Source organism: Ipomoea nil, unplaced genomic scaffold (genome assembly GCF_001879475.1).
Source record: "Ipomoea nil cultivar Tokyo-kokei standard unplaced genomic scaffold, Asagao_1.1 scaffold1043, whole genome shotgun sequence".
NCBI classification, from domain to species: domain Eukaryota; kingdom Viridiplantae; phylum Streptophyta; class Magnoliopsida; order Solanales; family Convolvulaceae; genus Ipomoea; species Ipomoea nil.
In genome coordinates, this window is record NW_017617471.1 from 4,476,205 (window position 1) to 4,496,930 (window position 20,726).

Genomic DNA, 20,726 nt, shown 5'->3' on the forward strand with positions numbered 1-20,726 from the left:
TCTTTGTTTACATTTTCTTGGAGTTGTTTGAGAGATTATGCAATGAAATTGATACTTTTTGGTAAGGCACATATTTTTGTTTAATACTCCGTAGTTTTTATTATTCTCCTTGCATATTTTTAAAGAAGCAAATTTTCTTTAATTTATATAAATTTGTGGATGTTAAATGTAAATTTGTGGAAGAAAAATAGCATTCCACGGGTGGTAGTGGGAGCAGCGTCAGATATCATAAACACGCACAAAGTGGATTATTATTTCATGGACCATTATCCACACATTTGTATAAATTATAAATAAAAAATACATTATTCTAACACATAAAGTACATTATTTGAAAGTACTTTCTTTATATATTATCAAATAATGTACATTCAGGACACAAATAATATACTTTTAGGACATTTTTGTCTCTTCATATTTTTATTTTGTTATTTTTTCCGGTTTCAACCGGTTTAATTGGTTTAGGACTTTATTAAAAATCAGTTGAAAAATATGGCACTAAAATCTACTTACACTAGTTTCATTTATAGCAATACCAAAGTATCATTTTAAATCTACCATAGTTTGATTTGACAATATGCATTATTGCATGAGCTCTATTTTTTTGTTTTTATTTTTCACACACATTAGTTTAATTATAGTAATGTTGAAGTATTATATTAATTGCACTTCAAGTTCATTTGATAATATATAGTATTGTATGACTCTATCTTTTAGTTTCATTTTTCACATACACTAGTTTCATTATAGCAGCACTAAAGTATAATTTTAATTAGGAAAAATGGTCAAATATGCTATCGAATTTTACCAGGACTATGTGGTCTAATGGTACTCGGGTTGGACTTGCATTTGGAAGGTTGTAAGTTCGAGCCTCAGTATTTCAGTAGGTTGAGAAAGTATATGAACAGATACTACAATGTAATAGAGCTAGTAGCATTCAAAAAATGCGATCAAATTTTGCCTAAAAAGTCAATTAGACCCCTAAACTTTTTAAAGTTGCAATTAAATACATCAACATCTCATTTTAGTGCAATAAAGTCCAAAAATCAATTAGTGACCTGCTACTATAGGTCACTAAGGTTCCATTCAACATTCCAGCAACCTCCAGCTATTTTCGGCGACATTTCCGACAATAAATCAATCGACGACCATAGAGACAGTTGCCTTCTCCAAGAAGGCAACCACGGGGTCTATTACAATTTCATTAAAGCAACACTAAAATATCATTTTAATTAAATTACAATTTTATTTGATGACTATGATACATTATACACATAGCACTGTGTGGACTATGATCCAATGTATAACCACTGGAATTCCTTCTTACACTAATTGTATAGCCGCAACTTGTGATGATCCTTCACATCAATCTTGATTTATCTGTTCTCGAGAATCCTTCAAAAGATATTTAACTACTAAGTTTTGTTGATACTACGGCCTATATATGGGCATCACTTGGACCCGTTTTGTGTAGATTTTAATTCTTTATTTCTTTTCACCCTTTGTATCAAGAAAAGAAAAAAGAAAAAAATTGTCAAAAAGCAATATTATTATACAACATACACTTATTGGCCATCCCTCTTTCATAAAGCTTTCCATTCTCTAGCTTTTGACAAATTAAAATTGTAATCTGACACGACACAACCAAATATAATATAATGTTTTCTTTATTTCCATACAATTGTGGAAATTAACGTACGGTGGTTGCTTAACTTCTATGAACCCTCCAATGGGGTCGATTAGGGTCAATTTTTAAATTAACAATTTATGTGGTGGGGGCAAATATTGTGAAGGAGCTAGTTGATGACGATGTATATATAGCTGCTTCATTTTGATTGTATGAATAAATAAAATTTACTTTCTCAAATAGAAAAATATAATCCAAATCCAATGTGATTTGACTCAGACAGGTAATGGACACCACTCACAGGGCGTTTGGTTGGAAAGAGGGAATTATGTGGGAAAGGAATTGTAATTCTATGGGAGTTGAATTACTGGGAATAAAGTGGGAATTTAAATTCCAGTGTTTGGTTGACAGGAATAGAATTACTGGGAATTTCAATTCCAATGTTTGGTATACATGGGAATTGAAAGGGAATAAGTAGTATAAAGTCAAAAATGTCCATTATTGTTGTTAGACATTAATTTTAGGTTAAAAAAGGAAGGGATAATTTTGACTCATCACTATCTTTTTTTTCCCAGGAATTAAAATACCAGGGGGGACATGGGATTTTAATTCCATGAAAATGGGGGAATTGCAATTCCCTCCAACCAAACTACGGAATTTAATGGCCTTTGGAATTAGGTAAGAATTAAGTGGGAAGGGAATTTAAAATTCCTCTAACCAAACGCCCTGTCAAAGTAATACTTTACAATGACTATTCATATGTCAATACCATGGACTAAGACCCATCTTGTATTGTAGAACATGGTCTAAAACTACTACGTGTAATTACCATATTATGTACCTTTAGTTAATAAATTATGTATATATTATAATTGAGTTAATACCCAAAATCGTCCTCGACTATAGTGGTTTTTCTCAATTTCGTCCTAAACGACTTTAGTGACCTAATATCGTCCCAGACTTTTGTGTTTCGCTCAATTTAGTCCTCCATTTGTTATTCCGTCAAATTGGTGTTAAATAAAGAGACAATTCAGTAATGTCAATATTGATCTCTCTTTACTTTCAACTTGTGAAGTGCAAAATTTTTCTTTCTTGTACGAATTACACCCAGAATTACTCCCGGACCTACAAATCAAATTTTATATTCGCAGTTTTAGGAGTAATTCTGGGAGTAATTCGTAAAAAAAAAAGGGATTTCGCAGTTCACATGTCTATGAGTAAAGAGATATCAATATTAAAATTACTGAATTGTCTATTTATTTAACACCAAATGGACAGAATAACAAATGATGGACTAAATTGAGCAAAAACACAAAAGTATGGGACTAAATTGAGCGAAACACAAAAGTCTGGGACTATATTAGGTCACCAAAGTCGTTTAGGACAAAATTGAGAAAAACCACTATAGTCGAGGACGATTTTGGGTATTAACTCTATTATAATTAATATATTATGTCTACGCAATTAATTAATAATTGGTGCACTTAAAAACCACTGATATATCACCAACATATTAGGAAACAATTGGTGCACTTAAAACCACCACAAGGAAGAAATCGCCAAAATATTAGGACACGAATCATCTTCATCCTTGTAGGCAATGTGGCACATCATGAGATTTCCTTGACTTCAAAAAGGTTGGCATATAACCAATGACAACATCCATTATATATATAAATCTGAATCTCACTGTTAAATTGTATTGATTGCAAATCTGAAGAGATTTGCAGTACTCACCATGTACAATGTAACGAAAACGACAACATCGTCAAGTTATAGTTCAGTTGGTTTTTGGGTAGTAAATTAAAGATAAAGACGCATAATTGAGTTTTAATAGTTTCGATGTAAAAGTTCCATGTACCCTCTTGTGGGATGAATTCTAGTGGACACAGACACTAATTCTTTCACTTAATGGGTTACAGAGTCATAATGATTTACCCTTACACAATCTTATCTGGTCAACAAGCTAGGGGGCAAGTAACTCACGTCGCCATTTATTGAGCATCATGTTTCACCTAATGAGCTGCTAAATCACACTAATTTGTCCCTCTGCAAGTAACTCACGTTGTCATTTACAAACCAACCAATAAAACTAAAACAATTCCAAAAATGGTGCACTTAATTTAATAATGCATGTCAACGCAAATCTAATCTTGGGTATGGTTTAAATACCATATATATCTTAATTTATTACAAAATTGATCAATCTAGTGGTTTGACCACTTTGCTATAATGCTTCCAATCTTTTATATCGAATCTTGTATTATACTTCATATATGATATGATTAGCCAATCAAGTTACTAATAATACATGAATTTTAAAAATGATAGTATTTATCACTAAGAATGAAAACGAGTCAAGTTGAGCTCAAACTTAAGTTGGTTCGAGTTCGAGCTTAAAATATTTATAGTGGCTTGAGTTCGTGCTAAGTTTGATCTAGTTAAAAAAAAATTTAAACTCAAATTTGACTTATTAATTTTTATAAGACTTGGCTCGTTAGTTTTTGTAAGACTCGAACTCAATTTGATTGGCTAGAATTGGCCGATGATCCATGCATGCACCAAAAGTTTTGACTTTTGAGTATTGAAATCGATCGAATTTGAATAAATTTTTAATTGAGAAGCTCACTATTCGACTCGTTTGCAACCCTATAACCCTATTTATCACAATTAAGATAATCAAATTATAAAACATTTGATACAATATGATTTGAGAATCACTTAATACTCTTTTTAACATCTTTTCCCTGTATATATATGTTGAGTGTGTGTGTATATATATATTGAGAGATAGATCTCGATAGAGAGAGAGAGAGATAGCACAACTGCACAGGGTTAATAAGCAGGGATGGCAATTTCAATCCGCCCCGCGGATATCCACCCGAATCCACCCCGCGTGGGTCGGATTTTTTTGGGTGGTAGTGGGTGATGGGTCGGGTGTGGGTCTTAACAAAGTAAACCCGCGGTGGGTCGGGTTGGATTTGGGTTTTATGTACAAAACCCGCCTAGAACCCCACCCGACCTACCATGTAGTTATTTATAAGAGTTTCTATAACTCTATGTAAATTTTTACTATTTTTTATATCTAAACTACTAAGTTTATTTTTAAAAATTAACAATTTAGTTATTATATTTAAATATTTCTATTATTTTATGTTTTAGTATAACTAATAAATTTTATTATTTTATTATGTGTAAGTAATTTAAATATTATTTTTTAAAAAAAAATAATAAAATTATAAGTGGTGGGTACTCGTAGTGGGCACCCGCACCCGGTGGGGGTGGGGGTGGGTTTTGAAAAAGTCCACCCGATGAGGGTTGGGAGTGGGGAGGGTGGAGAAAATATAAGGTGGGTCGGGTGATGGATGTAGCCCTCCCCGACCCATTGCCATCCCTATTAATAAGTGAATAATATAATAGCTACGATTGACTTTAGATATATAAAATCATTAAAATATATTTAGCAGCCAGACAAAATGATGCAAATTTTCTAATTCATCCATTGAACTTAACATAATGCTGCCGTCATGGAAATTATTCAAGAAAATTACAGATTTTTTTTTTTTTTTTTTAGAAAATCAAGGTGGTGGGGAATGTGTTTAATGAATCGTAGGCATGCGCTCATCATCATTGTGCTACATTTGTGGAGTTGACATTCAATTTTATTTAAATATATAAGAGTGTCACCCACACTTACTAAATTTTGTTAGGTTTATTATCAATTAGTGGAGAGAGGAACGCGAAAAAAAATTAAAAATTTTGTTAAGTTTATTGTCAATTAGCATAGAGAGGAACGAGGAAAAAGATAAATAAACCCAAAAATAAGAAAATAATAAAATTACGTACTAATACGTCCGTCTAGGGGAGAGGGTTAAAGGGTCTATGAGTCTGGGCTTGTTTGGTTATCAGCGGTAGCGGGTTGTGTTAGTGGTTATCAGATAGCGAATTGTATTAGCAGGTTTGACCAGCAGATTGTATTAGCGGTTTATAAAAAAATATTTGGTAAAATTAGCTGTTTAAATTAGCGGTTAACATGTAAAATGACCATAAGGGTATACATTATAATTTATAATTTATAATTCATAATAATAATAATAAAAAAAAAAAGAACGAAAAAAGGGAGCAGCACAAGCTGCTCCCCTCTTGTATTCCCACTTTTCCTACCGTCCCACAAGGCTCCACAAATTTGTTGCCCATCCCAGATGGTCAAATCGCCAAAAATGGCGGATCCACCAATAACCAAACATGGCCTCTATCATTTGAAAAGATCTGATTAATGTTATCGATCCGATGGTCTCATTGATGAGCTAGCTCATCCCATTAAAAGGTCTATCTCAGAAAACCTCACTAGAAGGTCCGCTATCCGATTTTGTTCCATAAACATACACATGACACAACTCGATTTCTCACTCTTTCAGTTTTTCCTTCGGCTAATCTTTACCCCCTTCAAAAAAAAAGTGAAAAAAAAAACTAAATTTGGTCAAATTTTATTAACCACCACCTCCTCCTTATAGCTCTCTATCACAATTAATCTTCTACTAAATTAAGCACTTTGATTATTCCTTTCGTTTTAGGTATCATGTGTTAGTATAGTATCACTCCAAACAAAAAGGGAACATGAAATAAATTTTATCTAACATGATGTATTGGCTAAATGTTAAATTAATTTAAGAGATTCATTGATTTCCAAATTAATCAATTAAAGTATATTAATGGGTTAGTGCTATAATGTTATATATTAATGTCATATTAATTTGCACTCTAGCAGTCCTAAAATACAAATAAAGAAAATAGAAAGAAAGAAAAAAAATCTAAAAATCTTTTGGTCCAAACCTTGTGGACTCTTGAGTGATAATAAATGTTGAAGTAGGGTTGTAAATGGGCCGGTCCAGCCATTGATAAATTAGAATGATCAATTACAAAAGATGCATGCAATGCTCCATTAAAATCAGCAATACTGATGTGACAAAAATACGAAAAAAGTATGTACCGTGATAATGACAATGTTGAGATATTAAGTAACAAAATACCTTATCGGTCTTATTTTATGTGGCGGGTTCATTAATGAGGCTTGAATGAAATTATTTACTCCGTATAATTTAATTTTTCATAATATTAAGTTTAGAATTAGTGTTAAAAATTTATATATTTAGAAACTACATTAAAAGTACGATTGAACACAAAGAAAATTAAATAAAAAAATAAGTAAAGAAAAAAGAGTTAGTTTGACCAATAAATAATAAATATGACATATAAAATGAGACAGAGTGAGTAATACCGAAAAAAATATTCATATTTGAAAAAAAAAAAATTAGAAGTATCTCCATTGATGAATATGGACTTGTCCAAGATTTCAAGCCCCAAAAAGCTTGAGAGTCGAACCAAGGTTGTTGGCTCCAGGGTTGGACTATTGTGGACTAGTATAGGAGGTTGACTAGAGAAGATGGAGTCACGTCGACACGCAGGGTTGGAGAAATAAAAATCAATTGATAGATGTTACAATTGTTACGAGCACCCACTTCGCTACGTCTGGGTTGCAAACAATGTTACTAAATAGTAAAGGAGTCATTAAATTTCTTCTTGTATAAATAGGCTGATCTTTGCCTTGTTGAGAGACCTTTTGTCTTATTCACATACTTACTAAAGAGTATTATGCTTTCAAAGCAATATTTGCAAATACAGCAAGTTATTTGTCTCGTTCCTTTTACACTAAAGTATTTCCTCTTTATAGTTATTTTGGAATCAATTTCCTCTGTCGCTAGTCACATTACCTCCTCTCTTTATTGCAATATTGCAAGAAAATTATAAACACTTGCCAGTCTCAAAAGTTAATTTGCATTTAAACAAGTTTGGAAGATCACATATTGGTTAGAGAAAATAAATAAACAACATGTTCCAAGATACAAACAAACAAACCACTCAATCAAACATGGATTTGAATGTAGGTTGTTGTATTCAATCATATTCAATGTCATTAAATTCTATATGATCAAATTATGCCACAAAGACACAATGGTAGATGTACCAAACAACTCAATTAAGTCAAGACTACTTCAAGTAATTAATGTGAAAATGGAGATAACAGTTAGATGTTCCAAATCAAGGCAAGACAATTGTGGGCACCAAACAACTTTATTTATTAACATCAAGATATAGATTAATTGGAAGTGGATCTCTCTTGGTTCATTTCTCAAATTGTGCATGTTATTTTTGCACAATTTAGAATCAAGTTAACCGATATCCTTTTTATTATATTTCAATTTTATCGGATGTTTCCAAAGAGATACCCCTTTTGGTGATTACTTACCTTAATTAGTTCAAATTACGTAATTTTATCTTTCATGTGTGATTTGTGGATTATTACACAAGAATATAATGTATCCAATTTATACTTTCTGTAATACCTACAAGTTTTCTTCGTCACCTAGTAATTTTACTATAAAATGTTAATTGGAGGATAAAATCAATGTCAATAAATATTGCCTCATTGGTGGGATGACTAGGATCAATGACCATATTCCTAGTTGAGTAGATCAACTAACATCACCCATAATTGATAGGATCCATACTATCCACGCATCAATATCACTTTTACAACCATCATCTCTTTGTAGCATAGTGTGTAATAAATGTTTATACCATTTGAAAGAGACAATTCATATACTTGGGATTTTGGGATGCTTAGTTATTAGCATATATTGATAGATGATTATATTACTTGTTCTTATCGATGTGTAGTACAATATTATTAGTGATTTGTAAGAAATGTTTGGTATATTAGTTGTTTATTATATTTAATTTTACATAATATTAAGTTTAGTATTAATATATAAAATATATATATTTAGAAAGTATATTAAAAGTACTATAAAATACAAAATGTCAATTTAAATATCATTAAAAAAATATTAAAGAAAATAAACAAGAAAAAATAGTTAGTTTGACCAATTAACGCGTAAAATGATTTATAAGAAATTAGTCTATTATTTAATTTATTTATTGAATTATCATTAAATTATTTTTAGTTTTAGATATAAATTTAAAAATAAATTTATTTTTAAAAATGATTTATTATAAATTATTCACTATTGTTTTTGTTAATAACAACAACAACAACAATAATAATAATGTCATAACTATAAACTATTAGTTCAATTCAGCATTATAAACTACTATATGTAATAATTTCATTTTTAACTCATTAGCGTCAATAAATTACATCAAATAGCTACTTATCAAATACTTATTTTAGTTGTTTAACCAAGCTAAATACTTAAATTAATTGATTAGTTTTTTAACAAACACCTCCTTATAATGCATTTTTGACAAAAAGTAATCTTTCTTACATTTAATTTACAACTCTAGAAAATCAAAGGATATGAATATTTAATTTAAAGATAAATTACAACTCAATAAAAAAGGGTGAAAAATCAAAAATGATATGAATAACTTTCTAAATTAGTTTAATCTCTTATAGAATCATATTCTAACTTGATCAAAAATTAAAAAAAATCATTTTCTAATTAATAAATTAGCGCGATTACAGAACCACTTCACAACTAAGTTATTATCATAAAAAAGAGTAAATACACAAATTGGTCCCTCGACTATAGCTAAATTCACAAATTGGTCCTTGACTTTCAAATCGTGTTAAAATTACAAAGTTAAGAACTTAATTGGTTAAAATTAAAAGTCGGGGATCAATTTGTGAATTTAGCTATAGTTGAGGGACCATTTTAGATATTTACTCATAAAAAATTTATAAATAGTTGATCAACTTTACATAGTTTTTTCTTGTTAAAAAAAAATATAAAAATTCACACACAAAAGAGAAGAGAATAATTAATAACGTAAAAATAGAATATTATTGAAGTCCATAGGAATCATGTGAAGGAAGAGTGGATGAGGCCTACCATCACAGGCCACTATACTCATTGGTTCATTGGTTGTCACATCTCTTTCACTATCCTGTGCATGGATTAATGTTATCTCTACTTTGCTATCTGCATTTAAACATGTGAGTTGAGACCTTTACAAAATTTAAAATATTTTTTTTGAAAAAATAAATAAATAAAAGGTGTGATTGATTACCTTGCCTTCAAAGGAATTTTTGGATGGTATAGTGGTGGCTAATATTGATCAAGTGGGGATACACACACATATATATGTGTGTGTATTAATGAGGAATGGCTAGTAGTTCAATGTCATAACTTAATCAATTAAAACCATACAACTCAATTTCATGAATTAAATTGATGATAATGATGCCTAGCTTAATTGTCATGCAGTCCTGCTAATTAATTAATATGTGCGTGCACTCTTACAACAATTAATCAAATCAGTTAAGTTTAACACGGACAGCTGAATTGGTCACATAGGTAAAGTTTGAGAACAATGATTCGTGATCGAGTCTCACCAGCGGCAGTATGTGAGCAACCTCTCAAAGTGAGGGGGCTCCTTGTGCGCAGTAAGCAAAGGTCTAGAGCTGAGTTACCATCGTCTTCTTAGATACTATGTCGGGTCGGGGGCGTTGGGGACACTTACAGGGCGTTTGGTTGGAGGGAATTTAAATTCCTTTCCCACTTAATTCCCACCTAATTCCAAAAGTCATAAAATCCCTTAGTTTGGTTGGAAGGAATTGCAATTCCCACATTTTTCATGAAATTAAAATCTCATGCCCCCCTTGGGATTTTAGGAAGAAAAAAAGCTAGTGATGAGACAAAATTACCCCTCCCTTTTTTTTAATCTAAAATTAATACCACAACAACAATGTGCATTTTGGACTTTATACTACTTATTCCTTTTCAATTTCAATGTATACCAAATATTGGAATTGAAATTTCCAATAATACTATTCCTGTAAACAAAACACTGAAATTTAAATTCTCACTTATTCCCAGTAATTCATTTCTCATGGAATTGCAATTCCTTTCTGACGTAATTTCCCATCTCCAACCAAACGCCCTGTTAGAGTTGGGGATTCAATGTTTTTGGAGAAGAATTGAAATGGGGTTATCTATGTAGAAATTAAAAAGTCTAGACATTATCATATTATCATAAATTCATAATCAACTTTGGTACTAAACTTATTATTTATTTTATGAGTTTGACCTACCATTTTATGCACAGTATTTTATGGATTATCCAAAAGATCATGGTAGTTAACTAGGTAGCAATTGCAACCTAACAAAGAAATTAAATAATCAGATTTGGTACTCCGTATATATGAATAATTAATTTGGTATGTACATGTGTAGTGTGTGTATATATTATTCTCATTAGACGTCCAAGGTGCTGGTTAATTACCTAGTAGCCTTTTGACCAGACAAATTATGTAACAAATTAAATGATTATGAGTTTATGACTAATTGTTTCATAATTGGAACAAATATAATCATAATACTGTAATAATAACATTATAAATAGTGCTAATAGTTATATATGGTGGTCAGTATTATAGATAAGGAATTTTCTCGATGTCATTATGTCATTTTTGGTCAAAATCTGATTGAAAGTGTGGTTATTGACAAAAAATTATCAAGTTTCGACCATTTTTAGGTGGTCGAAAATATGATATTAGCAGTGTTGGTTCAAGTTCTACTATTCATATTTTTAAAAAAGACAACGAATATATGATGTACAGATTATTTAGATGTTTTTATCAATATGAGGCCTCATGAGACAAAGAGGAGTAGTGTTAGATCATTCTTTGTTTGTTTGTTTGTTTTTTTTTAAGAGTATTATTTTCTTCCCCAAAAGGTTGAATTTCTAATCTCAAGGGTCCTCCATACCCCAGCCCGAGAGAGCATTTGGGAGGATGTAAATCACGGTGACTCAATGACTCAGCAAACGGGACCAAATGTCAGTGCACACAAGTGATCTGCTTATTTAATTTGAACATAATCCCCACACTACTGCTGTTAATGTTTGAACCTTGGTTTCCTCTTCCAAATATTACTTACTGAACCAGTGAACTAAGCTCGTACTGATATTAGATCATTCTTTGTTAGAATGAGGTATTGATTGTACATTTTATTTCTTGGTTTGGAATTTGTTTATTAGGTTATGACGTCCCAAAAAGAAAATAATTGTCACATGTTACAAGGTTTCAATGCATTAACTTCTTCTCAACACTATGTTCCCAAAATTATTTTTCAAAATTTGTAATAAATATCAATCTCAACATGAGTTAATTAAAATTACTAAAATACAATTATTTAGAGAAAAAATTGATAAATATATTTGAGGAGTCTAGAATTATTACAGATTCTAATTTGAATGGTTTGTAACGCAGCGCCGCAATTGATGGAAGACTTCGGTGGCACGTCAACTAATTGGGGCAAAATTTTTGTTAGGCCTTGATCCAACCACCTTGATTAAATATTTAAATGAGACATCTCACTTACACAACTTTATAAATAATCAATTTTTTTGTGACGAAGAAAATTCACAATTATTACTTAAGACTTAAGAGTATACTATATAAATTTAGTTGTGATAAAGTTGATTGAGAGGGTGTTAGTAAAAATCAAACTTGTAATATTCAAGTACAAAAATCATGTTCCACCTAGTTAGCCACCCATTCCAGGACATCTTAATTTAATTATATTTTAATTGATTAATGAATACCTTATATATAGCCCGCATGGACATCTCAATTGGTCATATGGTGAAATTTGAAAAGAATGATGTTGGGCCAGGGTTGGGGAGTCAACGAGAGTGAATTGTGTTTATAAAGAACGGTTTATTTTGTTACAGAAGTATATGTTTAATTTATGTGACGACATAAGGTGATATGTGATGGAACCTTATTCTTTTTTCTTTCATTTTTTATAAATATATACGTTCCAGTTTCATCGGACTAATCTTAAGTCCACACACCTTTTCTCTAGAATTCATGCAAATGTAAATTGTAAGTATCGCAATCGACTCATCAGTCAGGCTCTAGTCTTTATGCGTGCATAAAAGATCCAATCAACACCTTCTATCATCCTGATCGAGCTTTTGTCTTACTGTCTTCAGTCGTGCCATCAAATTAGACGATGAACTACTACACTAAGATTCAGGGGCAATGGAACCCTATTCTTAATCCAATTGATGTATGCTAAATAAAGACAAGACAATTGTAGGAGGCTCGTTTAGGGCACATTAGAATTGAATCCTAATAATAAGATATTACAAGTGAATAACTAGTCCTTTGGTGTTGGTGTACTAAAATAAAATGTTAACATAATGTATTTAATTGTAACATTTAAAAGTTTAAAGATCTAATTTTTTTTTTTTTTTGTATAAAATTTATAGGCTTATTTGTCCACTTTCACTTAATTATATTTAATGCTCGTAATTATAATTGGATGGATATATATAAATACTTTGTGTGTGAGAACCGTCATGCATATGAGTTCATGAGAACCAATTAGGTGCATTAAAAATTAGATTTATGGATGAGATTAGTTGGGGGTTCAAAATTCGCGCGTGCATATGGGGCATGTGATTATGCATATCTTATGTTGCACACAACACATGCTTAATATGCACATGCAAATTTTGAATCCCCCAATCGCACACAACACATGCTTAATATGCACACGCGAATTTTGAAACTCCAATTGTGCACATCACATGTCCCATATGCACACGTGAATTTTGAACCCCCTCAATTATATTGATCTCATCCATAAATCTATTTATTTAATGTAACTAAATTGGTTTTCATGAACTCATTAGAGAGTGGTTCTCATAGGAACATCACCATATATATATTTCTATTCTTTTAATTTTGCCATATTACATCCATGACTTTCATTTGATTGCCACCATTATATTAGTATTTCAACGAAAGACTAATAGTGGCATTCAAATGAAAGTCATAAATGTAATATAACAAAATTAAAAGAATATTACTAAATATGACAGCACCACAATAGTCGATAACTAAAAATGAAATTTATTCAAAGTCAAGAATATAATATGACAAAATTAAAAAATTAGGACTAAATATGACAATACCATAATAATCAAAGGCTCAAAATGAAATTTGCTCTTTAGTTTATTCTCAATTCTTTCTCACAAACCAAACAATTGGTTAGGAATTTTTTTATTGTGTCAATAATAGTTAGATATAATTAAGTATACCATGTTTGGTTGTATCAGTTACTATGAATACCAATTTCAATACGACAATACGGTAAAAATTTATTTAAAATTATTCTTGCTAAGAATTGTGTGGGAGCCGCAGAGGGATTGTATACTTGTATAGTTGTATTTGTCCTAAAAATTTTAAGTAGCAGTACGGCCAGTACGTACCTTTGCGAAGTGCATATTGCATAGTCAAATTTATGGAGTGTTTGATAAATGGCTGTTGGCTGATTTGGATTAATAGGTACAACTAGTTCATAGCACTAGCTGTTTGTAAAAAATTATTTAGTAAATTAGTTGTTAGCTGTTAATTTATTGCAATTAAATGGCTTTTTAAAAAAGTTAATTGAATAAACTACGCTTTTTAAATTTTAGCATTTTGAAACAAAAAATTAATTAATCAAGCATTTATATTGATTATTTAATCAAGTCAAACAACTAATAATGATCAAATAAGTTAATATTTGTTGATAGACTAATTATTTTACCAAATAGGGCTTATATTTAAGATGACATATTATTATAGGTATGTAGTTAAAGTATAGAGTAAATGGACAATGGTAATTTAGAAACGTCGCACGCATATGCACGAACGGCATTATTATCGTATCACACCGCCGGTAGCCCACAAAGATTGAATTGTGCTCGCGACAACGATTGTTCGTTTCAACCCATGCCATCATGGCCTAGCTACAGAATACTGTCCGTACGTCAATCGAAACGTTGAAGCAAAATATCCGAATGGTAACTCAAGAACGGTAAACTTTGTATTTTTTTTTCTTTTCGTTCTACTCCAAACTAATTTTAAGCTATTTAATTCTAATTCCTCAAGACCCTTGCTCAAGAATCGATGGAAGAGATAAATCATAAATCGCTCAAGCAATAATTCAATCAGTTCATATCGTTTACTTTGCACACAAGATATCCATTTGATTCATACTTTTGTTAACTTGGAGAGTTCTGCTAATTCAAGAACGGTACAAAGTGGGTTGACGTATTATATTATTATTTTTTTTTTGAAAACATCTCTAATTCACGACTAGAGTCATATGTCTTCTTCAATTGCAACCCGCGCCTCCGCAGCAAAGCCTCCACAACCTGAGCCTCCACAGCAGTTGAATGACACATATAAATATATATGACTATATATAAAAAAAATTAACACTTAGAACTAAATAGACTAAAACGCACACATATTTAAAGCCATTTAAATAGGTTTGTTGATGGAGGACAAAAAATGATCATACCATAATAATACTATAATGATCTAAGGGCGCATTTTGATTTTCAGTTCAATTTTTATTTCCTGGGTTCGATTTTTTTCAGTTTTGAAAAAATGAAACCATTCAATTTCAATTTTAGTTCGGTTTTGGCTCAGATTTAGTTCGCTTCGTATTAGAATTCGATTTGAAGACTCAAACATTCCCGAGTTCTCTCGCGCATATAACCATTTATTTATTTTTACTAATAATTTATTAAATTTGTAAAAGCTAAACAACAAGTCCACAATGCATATTTTAAAGGGAAAATGACACTTTTTCCCCCTGAGTTATATACTTATAGCACTTTTCCCCCCTGAATTATTTAAGTGGCTCTTTTCCCCGCTAAAATGTTAAATGGACATATTCACCCTTAAAATAAATATTTAAAATAAGTATTTCATTTATTTTTCTTCTCCAACAAATTATTACTATAATTTGGTTCAAACCAAACAGATATTATAGCAACCAAACCAAAATATTCCAATTACAATTTAGAATCAAAACGCGATATTTAGAGTTTATTAAAATCACAAATCGAAATGGTCGGTTCATGTTCCGAACTGAAAAAATAAAATACATTTATTGTTGAATTTAGACTATTTTAAAATAAAAAATAAAATAAAATTTAAAATAAAGACGGTTCAAAATCACAAACCGGATCCGAAACCGCCGGTTCACGGTTCATGATCCAGTTTTTTTGGTTCATAAATTTAATAAATTGAAATCTAAATATTGGATTCTAGATCTGAATCATAACCGGAAACTTTTAATTCGATTGCTATAGTGTCCGGTTCAGTTCGAACCGAACCGTGGTCATTGCTACATATACACAATAATTTGTTGGAGAAGTAAAATAAATAAAATATTTACTTTAAGGGTAGAAATGTCAATTTAATATATCAGGGGGAAAAACCACCACTTTTAAAATAATTGAGGGGGCTAATGTGCTTACATAAATAATTGAGGGGGAAAAAGTGCTATAAGTATATAACTTAGGGGGAAAAAGTGCCATTTTCCATATTTTAAATTTCTTAAACTAAAATAAGTCCAAACCAAATCGACATCTTTACATGCTTCTGCCGTCCAATAGCAACATCATAGACTCACAGAAAAAATTTGAGAACAAAGAACACTTGTGAAAATTTAGGTTACGAAGTTGGAGATTTTATATATATATTTGTGTAAATTTATAAATATAAAAATTGTGGATATAATATATATATCATTTGATTTTTCGATTCGATTTGATTTTTAACTGAACAAAAATTGAATCGAACTGAACCAAAATCATCCCGTTTATAAAATATAGAACCAATCAATTTTTAATAATAAACTAAAATCTAATCCTTTGATTTGATTTTGATTTGATTCGGCTTGGTTCGGATAACCCAAACTAAAATGCTTACCACGGTAGAATCAATCAAATAGTGAATGTTTTTTAAAAATAATAAAAATGAAATGATCACTTTTATAAATCCAGACTAGAATAAAAAAATGAAATTAACTCATAAATTCGTAATATTACTGAATTAAACCCAAGAAATACTCCGTAGAAGATGAGGGAAGAGAGAGAGAGAGAAAGAGAGTTGTCTTCCTTACCTGCCTGTCAGTTGTTAGTATGCGTAACATGCTTTTGCCTCCTTCCCCTTCCTCTTTCCAAGCTCCCTCACATTTTTCTCATTCTCACAGATCCAATCTACAACCTCGCCGGAGACTCGGGCTTCCCGGTCCGTTCGGCGCACTAGCCGAGCCTCACAAATTCTTCTATTACTCATAATGCTGGAGTGATTACCGCCACTGATTGATACGAGATGAATCGGAGCTTTAGGGACTCTATGATCGGAGGCGGGAAGAGTTTTCCGGTGGCACCGCAGCTCCGGCGTGGCCTTAGCGTCAATGGAGCCTCCAACCAAGACCCCTCCGATGACTCCTTGGATCTCTTCTCCAGAACTCGCCGCAGCGTCTCCGTTGTCAACTCCGACGAGTCCGACGGTACCTTTCTTTGCTCTTGTATATATTTATCGCGTGTGTTACTGTGTACGGAGTATGTATTAGCTTCAGCTGATCGAACTACATCGTGATACCGTCTTCCTGGTTTCTGATTTACATCTACATGTCGTAACACTAAAACAGAGACGCAATGCTACCTAATAATGAGGCAAAACGGCGTCGCTGCATTCAGTGATGCAGCGACGAAGGGTTAATAATTGAAATTCCAGTTCAAATAATGAGACTTATTACTGCTGCATATTTAGAACATCAAGTATTTTGTAGTTTAGTTTTGATTTGTGATATCTCTTGGTTGCTTATTGAGAACAGTTTCCGTTAAACTGGGAAGACTTTCAGTTGGATCAGCAAAGGTGGGGAAGAATGGATTGGATGATCTGTTATCATCTACTGAGGGAGGAAAGAATGATTATGATTGGTAAGAGTTGAAGATCTCTTATTTTGCCAGCTTATCTTCATCTTTGAAAATCAGATCAACCTCCATAAATGCTATGCTAGTATGCTAATACTGAAACAAAAATCTATTTATATGTTGTTCCATCGGTGCTAATTCAATAGTGACAATGAAGGTTTTTGTTTTGGTTCTTCAATCATTCTAAATTATGATCCAGGCAAATTTTTACTTTGCCAAGTTTCTGAATCCTTTGCTGTGAAATAGCTAATGGTCCCCTAACCTAACCTTCAAATACGGGGAGTCTTGTTTAAGGACATGCCTTGTCCTGTTCATTTTTCAGTGTCATGCATCACCGTTGTTTGGCTTTCAATTGCCAGCATAGTAATTTTCTAAGTTCTATAATTGTGCAGAAAATTACATTAGTAGCTAAAATCAGTTTGCTTTTACCTGGTACTTGGTAAAATTGATCATAATAGCTGTATTTGTGGGTGTGTGTTGTATTTGATTTGGATAGTCTAGTTTTTGTTATTCTCGCTTTTAGGTGCTCCTTGAATGTTATACCAGTACAATATATAATTCTATCAAATGGATCAAGGTTCCAACCAGCAGCCGAATGTTGAAGCATTGGATGTTAAAGGGAAATGAATGTACTTAAAATAAATAAATAAATAAATAAAATGAAATGCATGTAACAGTTGTCCACTAAACAGCAGAGATCTCTTTATTGTTTGCCCTGTCATTTTTTTAAGCGAAATTCTTTATGTGAGACTATTATAGCTTCAGTAGTTATCTTTTTTGTATTTTGAATTGAATAACTAGACATTGTTGACCTATAACTCGTCTTTTTGATACCAATAGGCTTCTAACTCCTCCAGAGACTCCTCTAGTTCCTTCATTGATCGGAAATGAACCTCAACGGGTCCAAGTAGCTCCAAGAAGTAGCTCCTTGGCCAGATCAGTCTCCACAACTAAGGCTTCAAGGGTTGGTTTTCTGTTTATTCAAATACGGATTCAGTTATTTCAGCAAAAAAAATATATATGGATCATATTAAATGACTAAAATCACTAAATTTTGGATCCAATAAATTGACATCTTGTTTCGTAAAAATCATTTCATTTCAGCTTTCAGTTTCACATTCAGAGAGCAACCATAATGCAAGACCAGCACGCAGCAGTTCAGTAACTCGTTCCTCTGTCTCTAGCAACCAGTTTAGTACTTACTCAAATAAATCAACTAATATTCTAAACACGAGCTCTGCTTCTGTGTCATCCTATATTCGGTCCTCTACCCCTTCAAGTCGCTCTTCATCTTCAGCAAGAAATTCCACCCCCACTTCGCGCCCAACATTATCAAGGCCTTCAACCCCTTCCAAGGCCTGTCCAGCCCCAAACACAACTTCTAGACCATCTCAAAACTCAAGACCTTCTACTCCAAGTTCTAGGCCTCAAATTCCTGCAAATTTGAGTTCCCCCTCTCCTCGGTCTACATCGAGGGCTTCGACACCTACTCGAAGGAATACAGGACCTTCAATATGTCAATCTCCTGTAATATCTGCATCCTCTAGACGTACTGTCACCAGTGGGAGAACTGTGGCTTCGATATCTCGTCCAAGCTCACCTGATCCACCAGTTAGGCGAACACCTCAACCTATAGTTCCACCTGATTTTTCACTTGAAACACCATCAAATTTGAGAACAACACTGCCAAACAGACCACTGTCTGCTGGTAGGTCCAGGCCTGGTGCTGCTGTCTCTGTCAAGGCTAATATGGACACTCCAATTGCTGGAACTTTGCCTAGGCGGCAACCATCACCTGTTGTTAGCAGGGGAAGACTCACAGAATCCTCTGCTAGTGGGCGGGGGCTTTCAAACGGGCATGTGGCTGATACACTTGATTCTCGCAGAGCTTCATTTCCCTTGGAGTTGACTACAAGGAAATCTATAAAGACACCTACAGAAAACATGGGATTTGGGAGGAATATCTCAAAGAAATCTCTTGATATGGCTATCAAACACATGGTAAGAATAAACTTTTTTCCTCGTGCAATGTTGTTATGTTTCAAAGACATTGGTTTGTGTTTCTGTTCTCAGTCTATGGACCTAAACTGATCCTAATTAAGTGTTATGTTTCAGTGTCGTCACTCATTCATTTATATTTTCAAGTTTGTCTTAATCCTACTGATTCATTCACGAGTGTCATTGCTGCTTTTGTCAGTAGCTATCTTGCTTTACTTCTCTCAATGATTATACCCCATTTAATAAAAGATTCATAATAGCCATTTACCAGCTGCATGCTGTTGTCATATCTTCATAAAGCAACTAAATATTTTAGGAATGAGTTTCGAAAATTGACAAATTTTCTTCTTACTGGTGTACATAACCACTAGATGGATCTTTCTTTTGCAGGATATAAGAAATGGCCCTAATGGTGCTCGCCCACTTTCAGGCTCAATCCGTTACCCTCACAGCATTCGATCAAATGGTGTTAAAAGCCATAGTCACAGTGCAAGTTCCCCAGCATCTCTGAATGGGAATATGAACTTCAGCAACAATGGCCCTACATCTGAAAATGGAAGTTATCTTAGTAGGTCTTCTGAAAATGGGAGTGAAGACGACAGATCTCGATTCTCAGCAAGATTGACAGATACTGACATCTATGAGAGTTGTCGTTACGACATGATTCTACTCAAAGAGGATGTCAAGAACACTAACTGGCTGCACAGCATTGACGATAAGCTTGATAGTACCATTTTTGAGAACGGATTCGAACCTCTCCCTGAACCTTTCGACCATTTGTAACATAAGTTCATTGGTGCTCCATGCATTATTTTTTATATTTATTTATCTATTTTTCAAATTTTGATTTGCTGCCTGAACACATAAATGAAAATTAAATGTGTTAAGTTTGAAGCATATAGAATTATAGATATTGTGGAAGTGCTAACGTTGAACCTTTTTCCCTTTTTCTTTGTTTTTTTTTTTTTTTAATAACCTAGATTTCTCAGCTTTGTGGGGCATTGAGCGAATTTAGGTTTGAGATTTAACACCAGATTGTATATTTTTGCACAACGCAAGATTAAACCCCAATGTCCCTGACAATAACCGAACTACCACCCTGTTGAAATAAGTCTTAAGTTAGTTTTTACATCCACGACCGATGCTATGAGGTTTTTTCTCCCCAAAATGGCCATGTTTTCATTTCATAAAGTGTAATGAGATATGATTTCTAAATGTACATAGTTCCCCTTGAGATTTTAACAATACTAACAAACCGAGCAAGACCACATCTTTTTCTCTA

At 32.5% G+C, this 20,726-nt stretch overlaps 1 protein-coding gene across 1 annotated transcript; it reads left to right on the forward strand.

Annotated features, from left to right (window-relative positions):
- The first annotated feature begins 16,574 nt into the window (after positions 1–16,574).
- LOC109181593 (mucin-5AC-like) lies at positions 16,575–20,366 on the forward strand. Its single transcript, XM_019331439.1, has 6 exons — positions 16,575–16,632; positions 16,717–17,019; positions 17,347–17,452; positions 18,287–18,410; positions 18,551–19,447; positions 19,835–20,366. The coding sequence occupies exons 2-6, from the start codon at positions 16,839–16,841 to the stop codon at positions 20,225–20,227; spliced, it is 1,701 nt and encodes a 566-aa protein (XP_019186984.1). The 5' UTR covers positions 16,575–16,632; positions 16,717–16,838; the 3' UTR covers positions 20,228–20,366.
- The last annotated feature ends 360 nt before the right edge of the window (positions 20,367–20,726 follow it).